The following is a 19,943-nucleotide window of genomic DNA, read 5'->3' on the forward strand; positions in this document are numbered from 1 at the left end:
GGGCAACAAGGCTGGGGAGAGGCCTTGAGCACAGCCCTGTGAGGAGAGGCTGAGGGAGCTGGGGTTGCTTAGCCTGGAGAAGAGGAGGCTCATGGGTGACCTCATTGCCCTCTACAACTACCTGAGGGGTGGTTGTGGCCGGGAGGGGGTTGGCCTCTTCTCCCAGGCAACCAGCACCGGAACAAGGGGACACAGTCAAGCTGCGCCAGGGGAGGTTTAGACTCGAGGTGAGGAGAAAGTTCTTCACCGAGCGAGTCATTCATCATTGGAATGTGCTGCCCAGGGAGGTGGTTGAATCACCGTCCCTGGAGGTGTTCAAAAGGAGATTGGATGTGGCACTTGGTGCCATGGTCTAGTCATGGGGTCTGTGTTGATAGGTTGGACTCGATGATCCTCGAGGTCCTTTCCAACCTAAGTTATACTGTGATACTGTGAAACAGCCAGCAGACTGGTTCATGTCAATGAGCAGCTTCTCTTCAGCCATATAGAAGGCTGCATGCAGACCAAGCAGGTTTGATACCACTCCCAGGATATGGAGACCCTCTCCATCAAGTGAAGGCTTCAGGCAGGGATGTGACTCTCAGAGAAGAGCTGAAGGTTGTGCAAAAGTTTTAAAGGAAAATCTTTTGTTTTGGGGAGTCCAGTTCTTGAAGAGCTCCCTGGGCATGCTGAGGTCACTGTTTGGCAGAGTACAGAAACTTGGCTATTCATATGTGGCTGTCTCTGCTGCCTTGACTCTGCAGGGTATGAGAGCAAGAATTAAGAAAAAGAGCAGCTGTGCAGTGAGTGATCAATCAATACATTGCCAACTCCTGCTCTGGGAGCAGAGCCCTCTGCAGTCACTGCTTAAAGTTCCACTGACAAAAGTTTTGTCACCAGCTTCCTAATAGAAAATCCAGCCCCTCTGGTGGAAGGACCCCACTGCCAGTGGTCTTATGCTGCTCTACACCTGGGAAATTAAGGGAAGATTATGCTGGACAGCAGTTCAGATCTCCTGATTTGACAAACCTGTTGTCTTTGCAAGCTTGCAGGCACCTGCACAGTATTGACAAAGTAACTGAGGGTGTCACAAAGTAAGATGTGTGCCAGAAAACAGCGCAGCAAACCTTCACTCTCTTTCTTTTTGTGACAATCTGTCCATCTGCTTCTTGCCTTCACTTCCCATGACTAATGTGGGTACCAGCACTCTGCTGCCATAAGCTCTGTGCTGCTTCATCCTGTATCTCAAGCACAACCACGATGGAGTAATGAGTGCTGAAAATGTTTTTCAAAGGCCTTTCTGTTTTCACACATTGAAGGTATCAAAGCACCCTGTGGGGATGCACTGTCTTCTGGTGTTGCAAATGCATATATGAGGCATTAATTCAAGAAATGATTGAAAAATTATTCATACCTGGTCCATGCCAATGTTTGTTGCTTAAAAGGTTTATTAAAAGCAACACTTACAGTCTATAAATTCATTAAAATATATAGAATACAGAATTAACCAGGTTGGAAAAGACCAAGATCAAGTCCACCCTCACATCCAGCCTGAATCTCCCTGCATCCAGACCTTTTCTTCTGCAGACTGAACAGCCCCAACTCCTTCAGTCTGTCCTCATAGGAGAGGTGCTCCAGCCCTCTGATCATCCTTGTGGCCCTTCTCTGGACACCTTCCAGCACCTCCACATCCCTCTTGTAATAGGGGCTCCAGAACTGGAGGCAGTACTCCAGGTGGGGTCTCACCAGAGCTGAGTAGAGGGGGAGAATCACCTCCCTTGACCTGCTGGCCACACTTCTCCTGATGCAGCCCAGGATCTGATTGGCTTTCTGGGCTGCAAGTGCACACTGAGAGCTCCTGTTGAGCTTCTCCTCCACCAGCACCCCCAAGTCTCTCTCCTCAGGGCTACTTTCCAGCCAGTCACTGCCCAGCCTGCATTTGTGCCTGGGATTGCCTCGACCCAGATGCAGGACCCTGCCCTTGCTCTTGTTGAACCTCCTGAGGTTGGCTTGTGCCCACCTCTCCAGCCTGTCAAGGTCCCTCTGGATGGCCTCCCTTCCCTCCAGCGTGTCTGCTGCACCACACAGCTTGGTGTCATCAGCAAACTTGCTGAGGGTGCACTCAATGCCACTGTCCATGGCACCCACAAAGAAGTTGAACAAGCCTGGTCCCAGGACTGATCCCTGAGGGACTCTGCTTGTCCCTGGCCTCCACTGGGACATGGAGCCATTGACAGCCACTCTTTGGGTGCAGCCATCAAGCCAGTTCTGTATCCATCTAGTGGTCCACCCATCAAACCCATGTGTCACCAGTTTGGAGACCAGGATGTGGTGTGGGACAGTGTCAAAGGCTTTGCTCAGGTTCAGGTAAAGGACATCAGTTACTTGCCCCTCATCTATTAATGTTGTCACCTGTTTAGAAAGCCACCAGGTTTGTCAGGCAGGATTTTGTGGCTTCTGTGCCTCTAACATGGAATTTTTCACTCTTTTCTATTTGTCCTCCAAGTGGGTGAGAGTTTGAAATGTGTCTTTTCTTTGTAACAATGACACTTTAAAATTGATTTGTGACCCTTCCTTTGGCAAGAGGTGCCCAGGCTGTAGAGCAGCTCATCTCTTTGCTCTTGCAGAAGCTGTCGCTCGAGAGGCCAAGCTCTGATGGGGAAGGCGCTGTGGAAAATGGCATCACTGCCATGTGCAATGGCAAAGAGCAAGGTATGTCTGTGTCAGATCCAGAGAGGCTTGGTGCAAAGGAAAACTGCACGTAGGGAGAGGTAGGAATCAAGCACCTGGCTTTTGTCTTTTAAAATAGGCAGGGTTTGGGTGTTTTTAGTAGGATTCAATTGTTTGTCTTGAACTACTGGTTGCATTCAGTTTATCTCCTTCTGTTGGTCGATTTAAACATACTCAAACACCACACTTTTGCTTTTTTAATAGTCAAGAGGAAAAAAAGCTCCAAATCAGAAGCCAAGGGCACTGTGACTAAAGTAACAGGGAAAAAAATAACGAAGATCATTGGTTTAGGAAAGAAAAAGCCATCAACAGATGAACAGACCTCTTCAGCTGAAGAAGATGTGCCAACATGTGGTAAGTGGTTTCTCTCCTTGAGTTTGAAATGCACACCACAGATAAAACTTTATAGAATTCTAGCCCAGAAATTGCTTGCACTCACGTGATACTTCCCTCAATAGCAGAGTGATGCTCTCAAGAGTGAAAGGGGAATAGGGAATAGGGAATCAAGAGTTTATCATTTGAAAGGAGGCTAAAAGTACTTGATTTTGTAAATAAGATGGTAGCACAGGCTCAGAAGGAATTTTGCTGCATGCAGAGGTGAGGGGGAAGAGAAGTATGTGCAAAAAGCAGAAAGAAACAAGAACCATCTGCAAACAAATGCAGATAAAATGAATATGGGCTGGGATATGAGGGAAACTTAGGTTAGAAAGCAAAAGAAGGTACTTGGGAAAGGATCAGGTCTTTTATGGTGGATCATGGTGAGGTTTTATGGGATAGCAATCAAGACAGCAGCTGCCTGGCCTCAGCCAAAGCGATTTGAATTTAATTGAGGGTTCCTAAAGTGGGACAGATTGGGCAAAACTTGATGAAGTAACAAATTGCTAGTAAGCTATTTTGGCTCCTGATGTTGATCGCTCCACAGGACAGCTGCAGTGCTTGGCAGCACCAAGGAAGCACATGCAAAGGCACGCAGAAAATGCTCCTCTTTTGTGTCTTAGCTGTAATGTTTGCTCACAATGTAGGACTTTGTGCAGTGCACTTAGCTGAAGTCCTCACAACTCTGGTATATTCAAACAATGCAGTGTTTTTGCATCCTCCTTGTCATGCTTCGGTCTTCAGTAGCACTTCCATAGATGAACATTTGAATCCATCCTTCTCCAACTCCCTTCCAAAAATAAGTGTCCATAGAAAGAAAACTGTGAAGCAGTTGAACTGGATTCTGAATTTGGATTTGGATTTTCCCCTTTAAATCAATTAGGAAAGCTTTGGGAACCCCAGAAATCTGTGATGAGGCAGCCAGTGGCAGAACATGTCCAGAGAAGGGCCAGGAGGATGATCAGAGGGCTGGAGCACCTCTCCTATGAGGACAGACTGAAGGAGTTGGGGCTGTTCAGTCTGCAGAAGAGAAGGCTCTGAGGTGACCTAATTGTCGCCTTCCAGTATCTGAAGGGAGCCTACAGGAAGGCTGGGGAAGGACTTCTCAGGATCTCAGGGAGTGATAGGACTAGGGGGAATGGAATGAAGCTGGAGGTGGGGAGATTCAGGCTAGATGTGAGGAGGAGGTTCTTCCCCATGAGAGTGGTGAAGCCCTGGAATGGGTTGTCCAGGGAGGTGGTTGAGGCCTCGTCCCTGGAAGTGTTTAAGCCCAGGCTGGATGAGGCTCTGGCCAGGCTGATGTAGTGTGGGGTGTCCCTGCCCATGGCAGGGGGGTTGGAACTAGATGATCCTTGTGGTCCCTTCCAACCCTGACTGATACTATGATACTGTGATACTATACTATGATAACTCATTGGTGCCCAGAGTGGTAAACACTGTCCCCGTGTGAAAGAAGCAGATCCAAGGACCACCAGTGAGAACTTTGTAGATCACAGGTGGCTCTCAAGCCACACTTTGGGATTCATTCACACAAGCAATCTTTGATTAAATAAGTGTGTATATATATATATATATATACATCAGCTAAGTACAGAGGTGATTTGTCAAGCAAAAGAACAGCTGGGAAAAGCTGTCCCAAGCCAGCTGCATTGTCTGAAGCATCTGGCTTCCCTAAAGCTCAAACTTCGAGGTCTCATGCTCTGCTGATTATTGTGTGTTATGGGAGATTTTACCCACAGCTGTACAAGCTAATTCCTGGTATTTCTACCATTACTTCAGATATGGACATAAACATAGCCATTACTATTGCCTGCACTTGGCTCTGCTGGACACCACTTGCAGATTTTATAGGCAAATATCTTAAGTGTCTAGGTTTTGGTCGCTGCAGGAAGTCTTTGCAGATGGAGTTTCTCACCACCAGAAATGTGGCTTAGTTCAATGTCCTCTGGGAGGCTTCTCCATAGGCAAAGGCTTTTACACTGTAGAAGGCTCTACCTCTAACAAAGGGAAAATGCCAGCAGAGCCACAAGTGACACCCAGCTAGAGCAGAAACTAAAGCCCACCTGCACCTGGAGTCATGGCAGAGCTCTTCCCTGAAGCATCACTGGTCCCTGACTAGCTGGGCTAAGGTGAAGTGCTAATGCCCCAATTGGAATCACACTCCAGACATTTTGTTCATGTCAACTGTTGCAGGTTTAAGTGGGGATATGTGGGAGGAAAAGCATGAGATCCTGCTTGGTTCAGCTGAAGGAGGAGGGTTTGGAAGTGCTTTTCTGAGAGGTGCATTGGGAGCAGAGGGGAAAACAAGAAGTGTCTGAACAAAAGGGCTCTCACTCCCTGACAAGCCAGCTGGCTCGGATGTGAAGGGTTTTCCATTTCTAGGGATTATGGCATAACACACAGCTATACAGGATTTTGTTACAGGAGGGGGAGAGGAGCTGGAGAGTGTGATCATCACACATCCTCCTTTTTTATGGCACCTTCCAAGATGTGTGCAGTTCTGATCTGCTGTATCCTGTTGGATCGAGCTCTGACATTGGAGCTGTAATGCTGGAAGGGAAAGCCAGAAAAAGTTAATAAGTCGTAGCTTTAATGGAAACCAAAGAGATAGCTATCCAACAAGATTAAATGAAAATCAGACCTGACATAGAGGACAGTTTTTTCACAATCATTTCTGGCCTGTGCAGGGTATCATTTGTTTCCTTCCTCAGAGCCTGTTTGGAAGCAGCAGCACGGTGAATTCATGGACTGTTTGTAATGTGGAAGCAGAAGTAAAAGATGATGATTTTTTTTCCCCCTATTCCCAAACTAAATAAAGCAGGAAAATGGGGGTTTGTCTGGATTTTAAAGTTGGAGTCTGGAATGTGTGGGGCAGAGAAGGAAAGCATTGCCCAGTGAATGGCATTTTATGCCTAGACGGTATGCAGTGTAGAGCATGGTAAGAGAAGTGGAGCTTCTGAAAGGCAGTTTGCTCCTGGAGTTTTGATTGGGTGTGAGTGTACTGTCTTATCCTCAGGAAAATATACATTTTGTTTAAAGCTTTGTCTGATGGTCTGGCTAAGCTTCATATGCATTTACTTTCTGAATTTTAAGCCAGCATGAGTTTTATTTTCCTTGGCATTGGTAGCACCCCTTTAAATTCTACTTTAAAAGCGCTGCACACCAAAGATGCACCCTTGCTTTCTAAATGGAATCAGAACATGTGACATTAGTGCTTAGCAGGTCCCTAAACCACTGATTTTGGATGCTGTAGAAGGTGTTCAAGAGGGGATTGGACGTGGCATGTGGTGCCATGGTTTAGTCATGAGGTCTGTGGTGACAGGTTAGACTTGATGATCTTTGAGGTCTCTTCCAACCTTGGTGATTCTGTGGTTCTGTAGCTCATCACCTAATTCTGTCAGCTGTCACTTTCCCCGAAGATTTTTATCCTGGCAGGCAACAGCCACAGTGATCAAAGCAAATGGGCAAGGTGAACCGTGTATGTGAGCCCATCAGCTTGTTCCTTTTTATCACTGTCCTTTTCCCATTCTCACTGAAGCCTTGGGGGGTGGCTGTGTTCCTGCTCATCCAGCTGTGCAGTGCCTGACTCACAGCAGCCACCACACACGTGAGCAGGATCGCTTCTTTGCTTGGTTTTTTTGCCTAGGCTGCTTGGCACAGCAGAGGTTTTCATCGGGAGGAGTGGGGCACGATCATTTACTTGTCGCTCTAAAATCCACCTGGACTTTTCTCTTTTAAGAGGAAAAAGTTGGTCTAGCATTACATTGAGAAGCAAGTTTCTTGGTTTTGGTTCCCCCCTCGCCCCCTTCTCTCTTTTCAAAAGAAATCAGGAGTGCAGTGTCTCACGTTTCGTTTTATTGCAGGATATCTCAACGTGCTCTCCAACAACCGCTGGCGTGAGCGCTGGTGCAGAGTGAAAGATAATAAACTCATTTTCCACAAGGACAGGACGGATCTGAAGACACACATTGTTTCTATCCCTCTCCGTGGCTGTGAAGTCATCCTGGGACTGGATTCAAAGCATCCCCTGACCTTCCGCCTGCTCCGGAACGGGCAGGAGGTCGCTGTGCTCGAGGTGCGGTGCTCGCTAATGGCTCTGATTTGTAGGGACACCCACAAGCTACATTAGAGCAGCACTTCCATACAACCTGGGCAGTCAGAAAAAATAATAATCATCATCTTTGGAATAATATTATTGCAGAGCTGCTTAATAAGTACTGGTAAGAGGCAAAAAATAACTGTTAAGAGCTGCAGGCAGAGAGAGAACGGCGATTTAAATCAATTGAGAAAGCCTCTCAGTGAGATGCTTTTCTCTGTGCTGACCTTCCCTTGACCTGCTACTAAAATATCTCTGCTCCTTCTCTAGGCACACTTTTACATGAGGGATATAATTACTTTGAGTAAATAACTTAATAACAGCAATAATTAAATCATGGGTCACTGTTGATGAGACCTCTAGAGCTCTTAGCTCTCATTTGTCTGATACTGAGGTGGACTCCTTTTGCTCAGTCTGTATCTGCAGTGAGGTAATGCTGCAGAAAGCAAGCAGTTTGCCAGCAGGCTAGGGTGGGGGGCATGGTTTCTGACTCAATTAATGAATAATCATCATGTACTCATTGACATACTTCTGGCACTATCAAGGTCACACCTTCATCTCTGTCAGGTGGGTTGAGAGTTTTTTGTGGGGCTTTATTCACTGTATTTTGAAAGCTGAAAGGAAAAGCCAAGTGTAACAAAGATAGGAGGAGGCAACTTGTTGCTTTCAGTAGTAGGGTGATCACTGTGACCACTTTGGACTTCCAACTGCAGGTCACATCAGTCTCCCATCCTTGCAACAAGGCCTGGTGTATGTGAGCAGTTCATAGAAGCTGGAAAACTAGAGAGAGCAGCTCAAGGAACAGTGAATGGCAATGAAATACTTAAAACTGAGAAGAAACCACACACTTTCCTTCCCTGCTCCAGTTTTCCATTATTACTTAGTTTGCAACTGGTTAACTTTGCAATTGGTAACTGGAAGCAAAATAGGAAAACATGAAAATTACTTTAATAGTATTGATGTTTGTCCTTTTGCCATGAGGAAAATTAATGCCAGCAGCTAGGCAAATGCCATGGAGTTTTTCAAAAAGCAACATCAAAATCTCTTCTGCTCTTTTATTCCCAACCCCTGCTTTGTTTCTCCTTAGCACTGAATTTTCTCCTCATGCCAACTCCAGTCCCCCAGCCTAGCACGGGAAACTAATTCTGATACAGCTTTCAGCTTTCTGAGGACTAAAATAAGCATGGCTTAAATCTAAATCCACTGGCCTTAAGTGGTTAATTTCAGTTCTTTTGTTTTGGAGACTGCCCACTTTGTATTACATCATAAGTGATGAGCACATAGCCTGCTTAAAGTGGACTCCATCTAGCAAAGCAGATTTAATCCTGGTTTCTTAGGAGTTCAGCAGATTGAAGCCAGAGCCTCTCATACAATGTGGCAGCAATTTGTCAGGCAGGAGGAATGCAACATTTTCCAACAGTGCTCAGCTCGGTGGAAGAGTGAAGACCTGACCTCTGTTCTTGCCCTCTCTTTGCAGGCATCCTCCTCTGAAGACATGGGCAGGTGGATAGGCATTCTGCTGGCAGAAACAGGGTCTTCCACAGACCCCGGAGCTCTGCACTACGACTACATCGATGTGGAAATGACAGCAAGCGTCATCCAGGCTGCCAAGCAGACCTTCTGGTGAGAGAGAGCAAGCTCCCCCTCTCTTCTCCATTTTCTGAGAGCTGATATCCCTGTCTTAACTTTCGTGCCAAAGCAGCATATCAAAGTCTACCTCCTTCTCTGCCAGATACTGAACTCCTCAAGTGTGTCAGCATTGCAGCATCTTAGACACCTTTATGATTATCCTCTTGGCATCCTGCTGAGTTCTGTACAAGATGCAGGCACCATCCAACTTGAGTCAGGTTTTAACTTATTTTTTTCAGTAAGTCTCTGAGTGAAGTGCTAGATTTTAATCCTGTATTTTGCCTGAAGACTTAGAACTATCCCTGGAAGAGGGCAAATGTGCTGAAATACGCAGCTGTGTAGTTCATGTTTATCTGCTGGCTGTATTTGGGGTACACACAGACAATATCTACAGCATGCACTAGCTAAAGCAAGCTGTACACCAACAACATATAGCAAATTTAAGTCTTGATCTCAGTGTTTCCTCCCCATAGCACAGTTGGAGTTAAAAGGGACCTCTGGAGGTCATCTAGTTCAACCTCCTCTGCTAAAGCAGGGTCACCCACAGCAGGTTGCACAAGATTGTGTCCAGGTGGGTTTGGAATCTCTCTAGAGAGGGAGACTCCACAACCTCTCTGAGCAGCCTGCTCCAGGGCTCCAGCACCCTCAAACTAAAGAGGTTTCTCCTGAAGTTCAAGTGAAACTTCCTATGTTCTAGTTTGTACCCACTGCACCTTGTCCTGTCCCTGGGCACTGCTGAGAAGAGCTCAGCTCCATCCTCATGATCTCCAACCTTTAGCTATTTATATGCATTTACAAGAGCCTCTCTTAGTCTGCTCTTCTTTTCCACCCTAAATAAACCCAGGTGCTCAATTTCTTTATGATTAATTAAAAACTTCATCAAGCTCACAGCAGTCCAATTAACTCCAGGGTTTTAATTTCAGAGGTGGAAATTGGGAAGGTGTCTAGGGCACAGCAAGGAAACTGTTTAAATTGCAAATCAGTGCTGTGAATTCCCCTTTACTGATCCTGTGCTGAGACAAGCAAGGCACACTTGGCATAGACAGTGATTTACAGGGTCACATCACTTTAGGCATTGAAGCAGTCCTTGGTGGGGAAAAGTCTGTCATTTTTCCTTGGCTAGATGAGGTTGTTTAGGAGGTGGGATGCCCTGCTGCCAGCATTGCCTGTGGTTAGAAAGTAGGTGGCATGAGAAGACAGCTGGCAAAAGCGTCATCCCTCATCTTGCTGCAAAATTAGACTCCCCACCCAAGTTTGGAGTTTTTGTGTGGCTGAATACATTTGAGAGTAACACCTCACCTCCCCATCAGAACTTGAAACAAACTGAAAAGGAAAAAAATACCCCAAAAGCAAAAGCTTCAGTTTTCCAAAAGAAGAGTCTCCTGCTGTTAGCAAGGTGTCAAGACAACGTTAAGGAGGAGGAATACTCTTGAATGTGTCCAGAGAAGGGCAACAAGGTTGGGGAGAGGACTGGAGCACAAGCCCTATAAGGAGAGGCTGAGGGAGCTGGGGTTGTTTAGCCTGGAGAAGAGGAGGCTCAGGGGAGACCTTATTGCTGTCTACAACTACCTGAAGGGAGGCTGTAGCCAGGAGGGGGTTGGTCTCTTCTCCCAGGCAACCAGCACCAGAACAAGAGGACACACAAACTGTGCCAGAGGAAGTTTAGGCTCAAGGTGAGGAGAAAGTTCTTCCCAGAGAGAGTTGTTAGCCATTGGAATGTGCTGCCCAGGGAGGTGGTGGAGTCCCCATCCCTGGAGGTGTTCAAGAGGGGATTGGACATGGCGCTTGAAGCCATGGTTTAGTAGTCATGAGGTCTGTGGTGACAGGTTGGACTTGATGATCTCTGAGGTCTTTTCCAACCATCTTCATTCTATGCTTCTAAGAATGTGCAGCTTCCTTCAGGATCTGCTTTGAATGACTTCTGATAGAAGTCAAAGTGACTCAGTGTTGCCACAAGCCCACTTTTGTGAAACCCGGAGAACTTTGGTAGAATCAAAATGCACTGAGCTTAGCCTTATGTTAATATTTGTTTTGAAGTTAATAGGGCTCAAAAAGTTTATCCTGTGTTGACATGTGTTTTTGCTTTAGTCAGCATCTTGCAATAACCACATTTAAAGCAGAAATAAAATGGAAACCTTTTCCCCCTGAATCCTGCATGGCTTTCCTTTTCTGAACAAATGTGATATTAATTGGAGCCAAGTGAAAAAACATATGCAACTAGACCACATGTTAGAAAGGAATGTCGAACAACTTCCAAATAGCAGAAGTCCCCCATTAAGAATTAGTTAAAATTCATTGGATGTCTTTAAAAGGCTGGAAGAGCTTGTTGATAAGCAGCTAGGGTTTCAGCCTGCTGATTTTCAACTGCTTCTAGAGAATGAGGAGAAACTATGATGATCTTCAGTGTTTAAATGCTGCTCTTGTTGCCCTTTATAGCAGGAGTATCACTACTCCACCTTCACTGCAGTTATCACTGAAGTCACTTCAGGACTATTGGTTCTTTGTTTCCTGAGCCTGGTGCTTTGTAGAACAATCGAGTCTTCACTAATGGCTCCATCAGTTTTCTTTATCTAAAAGATTAGGTATCTAGGGAAGGCTGAAGACAAAAAAAGGGCTTCCTGGCAGGTTTGTTCCATGTCGATTCCCCTCCAGCAATTTCAGAAAACAATTAACTTACGTGGATACATCTGTAAGCAGGATTAATGAGGCTTAGTGAAATAATGCTGATGAAGTGTTTGTGGATACTTGGGATAAATCTTAGCTTCCTTTGGTGGTGGGAATAGTTACTACAGGTGCAGGTGCATCAGGTCTCTCTAATGGATATACCAGTTTTCAGACATGGTTATTATGCATCACTCTTGCTGAAGGTACTTCAAAAGAGAGAAATACAATAATGACTCCAAATGCAGCCTTTCAGACTAACCAGAAACGCTTGAGTAATGCTCTTCATTAAAAGGAATAGTAAACAGATGCAGCCCTTTAATAATGTCTGATAAAGTATGAGATAAGATAAAGTTAAAGCCTTTTTTATCATGGAATTTATCTTGGGCTTTTTCTCAGTTGGTTGTTTGAAGTAAGAAAAGCTTCTGTCTAATGATTATTCCACCCCCACACTGCCCTGAAAAGTTCACACCAAACCGGGTAGGTTTGTCCCTCCTGTGAGCCTGGGTCTCCCATGGTTCAGGTGAGCCAGGTTGGATGAGGTCTGTCTCCCTCTGAATGAGAGATTCAGTGGGTTCCGTGTTATTCCAAAGCCAAAAGAAAGCAACTGTTAAAACCACAGCATTCTTGAGCTCCAGCCAGTACTACAGAAGACCCTCTTTGCTTTGGTAGGGCTTTATCATATTTTATGAATATCAGCACAGAGCCTGAATAGTTCCATTGTTGGGGATGGAAAGCTTTGTTTTCCCAATCACCTACACCTGGAGCTGTGGGAATTACTTGGGATCTCGCTCTGTGCCTCATTCAATTTCAGCAGTTGCTACACAGCAGAATTCACCCTTGGGGTCATTACTACTGCTGGGCAGGCTCCTCTCATTGTCTGCATTGGTAGACCTTTGCAAGTCTGCTGTAGTCTGTGATGTCCTACACATCTTCTGAAGAATTCCAGTAAAACCCCTTTTGAGATTTGCAGAGGACTCAGATCCACTGTGTGAAACAGAGCAAGAGTGAGTGCATGCACAGAGCAAAACTGTAGTGCATGCACAGTTAACCCAGCCAGCCTGATGCCATTATGCACGCTCTACCCAGCCAGGGGTCCTGATAAGGAAAAGAAAAATTCCCAGATTTAGAGGAAGAAATTACTCAGCAAATGATGATAGATATGACAAGTTAGAGTTCATCAGCGTTCCACTTTGTGTTTGTATTTTGGCTGTATTTGATTCTTGTTTCTCCCAGTTCCTATGTTTGCACCCCTCCAGGCATGCATGCACCCAGAACACCTGCTTCTCCCTGATGCAGACAGCAGGGGAGCTGCTATTGCCCACTGGCAAGCTGGTTCATAATGCAGATCAGCAGGTTCCCATGTAAACGTGCCAGTGAGCAGTTACAGCTGTTGCCCTCCTGGCTTGGGAACATGTGTTGTAGACTTGGCTGCTGCCGGCAACGTGTGTGTACCAACAGAAGGAAAACTGCTCTGCAGAAAGTGAGAAGAGATTTACAGATTCATAGAGTGGTTTAGGGTTGGAAGGCATCTTAAAGATCATCCAGTTCCAATCCCCCTGCCATGGGCAGAGACACTTCCCACTAGCCCAGGTTGCTCAAGGCCTCATCCAACTTGGCCTTGAACACCGCCAGCAGGGAGGCATCCAAAACTTCCCTGGGCAAGCTGTTGTGTCTCACTACCCTCAGTGTGCTTCCCAGGTTCCATAATCAATCACAGAATGTTAGGGGTGGGAAGGGACCTCGAAAGGTCATCCAGTCCAACCCTCCTGCCAGAGCAGGAAGGCATCCAGGTGGGTTTTGAATGTGTCACAGACTCACAGAACGTTAGGGGTGGGAAGACACACCACTGAATCATCAGCTGGGCTTGGGTTCAGGTTTTCTAACGCTGTTCCTTTGCTTTGCCCAGCTTCATGAACCGGCGAGGCCTGTCCACCAGCCCGTACCGGGGCGGCACTGCCAACGGCTACGCCTGCCCCAGCGGAGTGGCACTGCACTATGATGATGTGCCCTGCATCAATGGAGCGGTAAGGACTAGGATTCTATGATTCTAGGACTGCATTGTGCGCAGCACAAATGGTTTGCATGTGGTGAATGCGTGGACATCTGTAAATGGTATTATCTGCAAAGCCCCACTGGGCAGTTTCCAAACCCTGCCGCCCCCCAGCCCCGGCCCTGTTTTTAAATCTCTTTTTCATTGTGGGCTGCAAACTTCTCTCACACCTACAGAGGCTGAGGGGTGTGGAGCAGATTGATTACATTAGGCTGCACGTGAGCCAGCCAACCTGCATTGAGAAAGCAGCTCCCTGTCGATGATTTGTTGCCAAGACCTTGAACACAATCCTCACTTGTGGGGGTATTTGTTAGCTCACACCAGACATGGCAACAGTTGAGCACTCGGTCACACCAAGTACTTTTTGGTGTCTGTGGGGGAAAAAAAAACCAAGCCCAAACCAAAATGCAAGCACTTCTCAGTGCCTGGGACTGCGTTGCTCATGACAGCAAGTACTGCTCGTGCCAGAAGAGAGCCACAGTGGTCATTTCCATCTTCATACATTGCAAAACTGGTAGTAGGCAGATGTCTGATAGGGTTTAACACAAGTGGATATTAGCCCATAGCTGTATGTGGTCCTCAGGAAGATTTACAAGGGAGCTACAGCCTATGTCAGCTCTTTAATTTGACCTGCTTCATAAAGGCCCCTGCTAAGGCTGATCTCAAGAGAAATTCCATTTCAAAGTGTCTTAGTAATACCAGAAAGATGATAGAAAGCTCCTCATGGGAATAACACTCAACCACATGTGTGGTGAGGAGTCTCTCTCTGTAGTTCTTGGATGTGCTTATGCCTTTGTGTGAGTCGTGTACTGCCACAGCCAGGACAGATTAAGGACGGATATTTGGCAATCAGGTTGGTTTAAGATTAATTGAATGAATCACTGGAGTATTGTTGAGCTTTCCATCTCTCTGAAAAGGAGAAAAAAAAAATCCAAAAAGGAATTGCCTGTAGCTGTTTTAGCTGGTTAGCTCAGAAGAACAATTCTCCAGCAAGTAAAATGTAATGCTAGCATTCCAGCAGCTGGTATCCACTGGGAAGACAGAGAGCCTGAAGAAAGAAAAAGGGAAAACCCTCTTGGCATCTGCTAACTGTTAGGCCATATTACTTTTAACAACTCATGTACCAGATGTAATCCCACAGATTGATCTGTGTAGCTTGTGAGTATCTCCCTGTTAATACATCCTGCCTGTGCTAGAGCTGGCAAGTGAAGGTGCAGGCACAGCAAGGGTGATTCCGTAGCACCAGCTTGCTGATGCTGTGGAAAACAGACAGAACTGGGGCTATGAGCCATGAAATGCCTCCTTTCTACAGGGTCCTCCCTCCCTTTCTCTGAATTGAATAGTTGTACGCAAGCTCTCTACAACTACCTGAAAGGAGGTAGTAGAGAAGTGTGGGTCAAGCTGTTCAAGTGACAGGACAAGAGGAAGTGGTCTCAAGGTGCACCAGGGAAGGTTTAGGTTGGATATTAGAAGAAATTCTTTACTGAAGGGGTTATTGGGCACTGGAACAGCTTGCCCAGGGTAATGGTGGAGTCCCAATGCCTGGAACTGTTTGAGTCATATAGATGTAGTGCTTAGGGATATGGTTTAGGCAAGGACTTGTCAGTGTGAGGTTAATGATTGGGTCTTAAAGGATCTGTTTTCACTCTAGGCCATTCTGTGTGACTCTGTCTTGCTGCGCACCCAGGGCTCACTAACGCTCAGAGTGCCACTGGTTGAATTTCACGTCGGAGGCTCTGCATGGTGTACTGTGTACTAACTGCCAAAGTGTGTGTGTTGCAGTGGGAACCAGAAGATGGCTTTCCTTGCCCTCGTAGCAGGAGCACTGGAGAAGACATGCTCTATGATAACGCAGGCCTGTACGATAACTTGCCGTCTCCCAAAATCTTTGCGCGCTACCCGCCCGCCGCCAGCAAGCCCAATAGGTTATCCGCTGACAAACTCTCCTCTAACCATTACAAACATCCTGTCTCATCCAGTCTGTCTTCTGCTCAGTCTGTCACTAATACCTCTGCTGTGGGGAGGGGATCTGGCTCTCAGGTACTGTACTGTTTAATACATAACCAAGCTTTTGATTTCTTGGCCGCTCTGCTTGTCTGATTGTTACCTTAAGGACATTTGGCTATTGCAGTCTTTAGTGCCTGCACTTCAGTGCTTGAAGCTTAAGGCGTGAGCCCACTGCAGGTTTGCCAGGTTGTAAATTCTGTTGTAGAATAGAAGTATTGGCACCTGGGAAAGGCTTTCCTCACCAGTTCTTGACCATTTACAGATTGTGAATAACAACAAACAAATAGAGGTGACCTTGCAGACCTTACCTGAATGCATTTCTAGCTGCCTTCTGTATCCTCAGGCACTGGTAACTTGAGAAAACAAAAAGTGAAATAGGACCTGGCCAACAAATTTACTTGTCTAGAATTGTAATAATCCATATATTGTATATATTAAGGTCTCATGTATGGTGAATATAGAATTAGCTCATAAGTTATGTATGTATATGCTAAATGTATCTAGTGTGTATGTGCAATATTACAATGACTGCCTTTTATTTTCTTCCCCTGGAAAAAGACAACCAGCTAAGTTTATGTCTCTGCTTCTTTCTGAGGGTGGCCTCAGGCCTTGACCTCAGGTGAAATGAGAATCTATAAAGCAGATTAAATCCATGTGTGCTCAGGCATGGTAGCAGATAGGCAGACCCTGGCAGGGGTCAGAGCAAGCCTTGCTCACAGCCATGCCAAGGATCTTCTCCAGAGCCTGCATCCAGTCTCTGAAAGCTGGTCACTGGCATAAGCCTATGAATGTATCACAGAGATGGGTGGTTTTCAGTCTAATGTGACACGGAACAGTCAGATGAGTATTTCTCTTGTATAAGGTACCTGTCTTAGTGTGCGTTACATCACTTAACCCTTACAAAAACTTCATACTGGACTATTAGAATTCAGTGATGTTGCAGAATTGGAGGTGGACCCCAGCAATAAATTGCCCTGACCCTTGGCTACAGCAGCAGCAGGCTGCTTGTTCCACTCCCAGTTCAGTCCTTAAAAGTCCTTTTGGATGCTTGGAGGACTGTGGTAAATCAGGACAGTGTTGCTCTTCCCAGGGTTCAGATTACTGCAGGGGAGCCCTCTACATGGAAAGCCTATGGGCATGAAATGTGCTGTTTCTGGTAACCTGCTGCCTTGGCCATTTTGAAAGGTGTTGTTTGGGGTTTTTTTTTAAGTAAGTGAAACTTTTAAATGCTAGCTAGAGGTTGTATGGGAGGAAATTGATATGGCAAATCCTAGCATTTAAAAATGTGTAATATATTGCTTACAAGGGAAAAATAACCAATGGACTGCAAGGCTGGCAGGGTCATAGTCAATAAAAAAATGCTGACTTTTTACGTGGCAAACCTTTGAAGGGTTTTCAGCATTGCCAAACCTGTGCTTCAGGAGCCTCGATTGTGTAAAATTACTCAATGCCTGTTCAATTCCATCTGCCTCAAAAGGACTTTCCTAATTCAGTCAATGCTAGAGTTTTAAATAACTTGGAGACAGTGATGCCACCAGAGATGAGGAGTTCCTGCCCTTGTTTTCCTGTGGGTGCTGATGTGGCTCCTGCTGAGCAGGCAGTTCTCAGAGACATCTCTGGAGGAAGCGCCGTCTCCAGCTCAATCAATGCGCTCTATTAAGTCTCTGAGCAGGCAGCTCTGTGTCAAGCTTTGCCCTTGATGAAAGGGTGACTGTAATGCCAGCAGCACAGGAATAGCTGGAGCTGATGTGTACTTTTGTTTCCTAACAGTTCAAAGGCAAGAAGCCCCCTGTGACTGCTAATGGGATCACTGGAAAAGGGAGAACTTCTTTAAATAGCCAGCCGAAGAAATCAGAGTCAGTGTCATGTGTGAAGCGCACAGCATCCAGTAAGTATCCCACTGCTGCCTCACTGGGGAGCAGAGTCATGAGGATACCCAAAACAGCTGTCTTAGCAAACAAGATAACCACTGAGATTCTTCTGTGGCTGACAGGCTGAGCAGGAGATGCCCACCAAGACTTTGAATAGGAGATATTGTGTGCTTTGGTGGCTGATCAGTACTCCAGCCGTGTCACGAGATACAGCTTGTCATGTGGATGTGAAATGGGGACCTGTGGCTGTTAGTTATTAGGGCAGCAGGGGGGAAAAATGGGTAATGATTCTTCATTTAGGTGAGAGAGTAATTCTGTGTTCCTGTTGGAAGAGAAGGGTGAGGAGCTGAGACAGACAGGACAAAGTTATGTTGCTCAGAACTGAACTTACTCCTGTTGCTGGTGGAAAAGGTAGGATAAAATAATGAAGACAACCCACCCAGCTCAAAAGCTTCCTCAGAGAGAGGAGACTACAATTGGTGAGTGACACTTCAGAAACTGGGGTTTTCTGGGCAGTTGAATTGCCTGTAGGAAACCCCTCACAGGGATTGCTTTGAGTAAAGATGAGAAGACAAGAAAGAGCTGTAATAATACTTTAAAATAATGGATTGAAAAGCATAGCTCCTTCTAGAGAAAGAATAAATGTGGGGTTTGATCCCATGCTAAGTGTTTAAGAAGTCATGGGTTTAATGGAGAAATTTGTGTTAGACTTCAGGATAAAAGTAGACATTTTCCAAGCATGCCAGTAAATAGGCACTGGAATAGATAGCTGTGGGAGTAAAGGCATCTGGGTTACTGAAGGCCAGATGAAGCTGGTTTGACAATGATTTTCAGAAATGGTTTAGCATCCTTGAGCTTGTGTCAGAGATGGAGACAGACAAAGTGATCTGCTAGCTGACCTATTTTCTCTGAGTCTACAACTAGGGCAGAGGTGTAGGGGGGCTGTGATATAAATTAGAGCACAGATAGATCTGAGCCATGAAATGAAACCATTTCTATGGGAAGGTAAAAGGAGAAAGCTCTCAAGGATCAAAGAAGGGAGCACATCTTTGTATTCTCTTATGTCAGGTGGGAAAATATGGGTGCTTTAGGCACTTGAAGTAGGAATGGAAGCTGGGCAAAAGGGCAAGCAGGCAGTTTTTCTTCTGACCCCTTCCAATTAAAAATCAAGGGTTCAGAGCTGAAGAGGAGCCTCTTTTCCTTCCTCTGAGCTACACAGAAAGGCAAGGCCACTGTTGTTTCTCATCTTTCCTGTATGAATTAGAGCACAAGCTACCTATCTCCTATCAATTCTGTTACCTGTGCTACAGAACTCATCAGGAATCATGGACCTTGAGGAAACAAAAAACAAACAGTGGAAGAGGGAAAGAGGGATAGCAGACTGGTTCCTCAACCCATGGCGTGCTTCCTGTGATGCTCAATCTCAGGGAACAGTTTCATTTTACTGTTAATGTTAACCATCCCTCACTACAAACCAATCCATGCAGATGCAGAGCAGTACAAGTATGGCAAGAACCGTGTGGAGGCAGATGCCAAGAGGCTACAAAGCAAAGAGGAGGAGCTGCTGAAGAGGAAGGAGGCCCTCCGGAACAGGCTGGCGCAGCTGCGCAAGGAGAGGAAAGATCTGCGTGCTGCCATTGAAGTCAATGCTGGTATGAGCTGCTGCTTTGTGCTACATGCCCTGGCAAGGCCAAAGCAGCAGAACAGCTTTGTGTGCTGTGCTGAAGCATGAGTTTTGGTTTTAGAATAGAATTAACCAGGTTGGAAAAGACCTTTGAGATCATCGAGTCCAACCTATCACCCAACACCATCTAATCAACTAAACCATGGCACCAAGTGCCCCATCCAGTCTCCTCTTAAAACACCTCCAGTGATGGTGACTCCACCACCTCCCTGGGCAGCACATTCAAATGGCCAATGACTCTTTCTGTGAAAGACTTCTTCCTAACATCCAGCCTAAACCTCCCCTGGTGCAGCTTGAGACTGTGTCCTCTTGCTCTGCTGCTGGTTGCCTGGAAGAGACCAACCCCCTCCTGGCTACAACCTCCCTTCAGGTAGTTGTAGAGAGCAAGAAGGTCTCCCCTGAGCCTCCTCTTCTCCAGGCTAAACAACCCCAGCTCCCTCAGTCTCTCCTCACAGGGCTGTGCTCCCAACCCCTCCCCAGCTTTGTTGCCCTTCTCTGGACACCTTCCAGTAACTCAACATCTTTTGATGTTATCCAGCCTCCATAGTGTCTATATAGCATAGTATGGATTTATCTATATTTATATATACTTACACCCTGATGGAGACTTCAGACAAGCAGAACATGGCAGTAAGCTTATTGTGACTGTCAATGGCAAAACAACAAAACAAATACTGATTTGAAACTAGACTAAAAACCTGTAGAAGGCACCTGAAAGCAAGCATTTGGTTTCTGTTGGCAAGCTTTTTACATGGTGAGAAAACGGGGTTTGGCAAAGTGCATCACATTTGTGTGATGGCACTGATCTGTAGAGACTTTGTGCTTTATTTCAAACCCAAAAAGTTTCTGTTTCTCCTT

General features: G+C 45.9%; 1 protein-coding gene across 2 annotated transcripts in view; it reads left to right on the forward strand.

Moving 5' to 3' along the window:
* Window positions 1-19,943, forward strand: part of AFAP1 (actin filament associated protein 1) — a 105,304-nt gene that overhangs the window by 74,508 nt on the left and 10,853 nt on the right. Inside the window, exons 7-14 of one of the 2 annotated variants that reach the window (XM_068149671.1) lie at window positions 2,607-2,691; window positions 2,914-3,063; window positions 6,948-7,159; window positions 8,658-8,803; window positions 13,380-13,497; window positions 15,306-15,563; window positions 17,301-17,418; window positions 18,889-19,053. In XM_068149671.1, the coding sequence (XP_068005772.1) occupies window positions 2,607-2,691; window positions 2,914-3,063; window positions 6,948-7,159; window positions 8,658-8,803; window positions 13,380-13,497; window positions 15,306-15,563; window positions 17,301-17,418; window positions 18,889-19,053 (1,252 nt within the window). The remainder of the gene's footprint in view (window positions 1-2,606; window positions 2,692-2,913; window positions 3,064-6,947; window positions 7,160-8,657; window positions 8,804-13,379; window positions 13,498-15,305; window positions 15,564-17,300; window positions 17,419-18,888; window positions 19,054-19,943) is intronic. The other variant, XM_068149670.1, reaches the window with a different exon arrangement.

This window comes from Melanerpes formicivorus, unplaced genomic scaffold (assembly GCF_026170545.1).
Source record: "Melanerpes formicivorus ecotype bairdi unplaced genomic scaffold, bMelFor1.0.p_v2 SCAF_18, whole genome shotgun sequence".
Taxonomy (NCBI): Eukaryota; Metazoa; Chordata; class Aves; order Piciformes; family Picidae; genus Melanerpes; species Melanerpes formicivorus.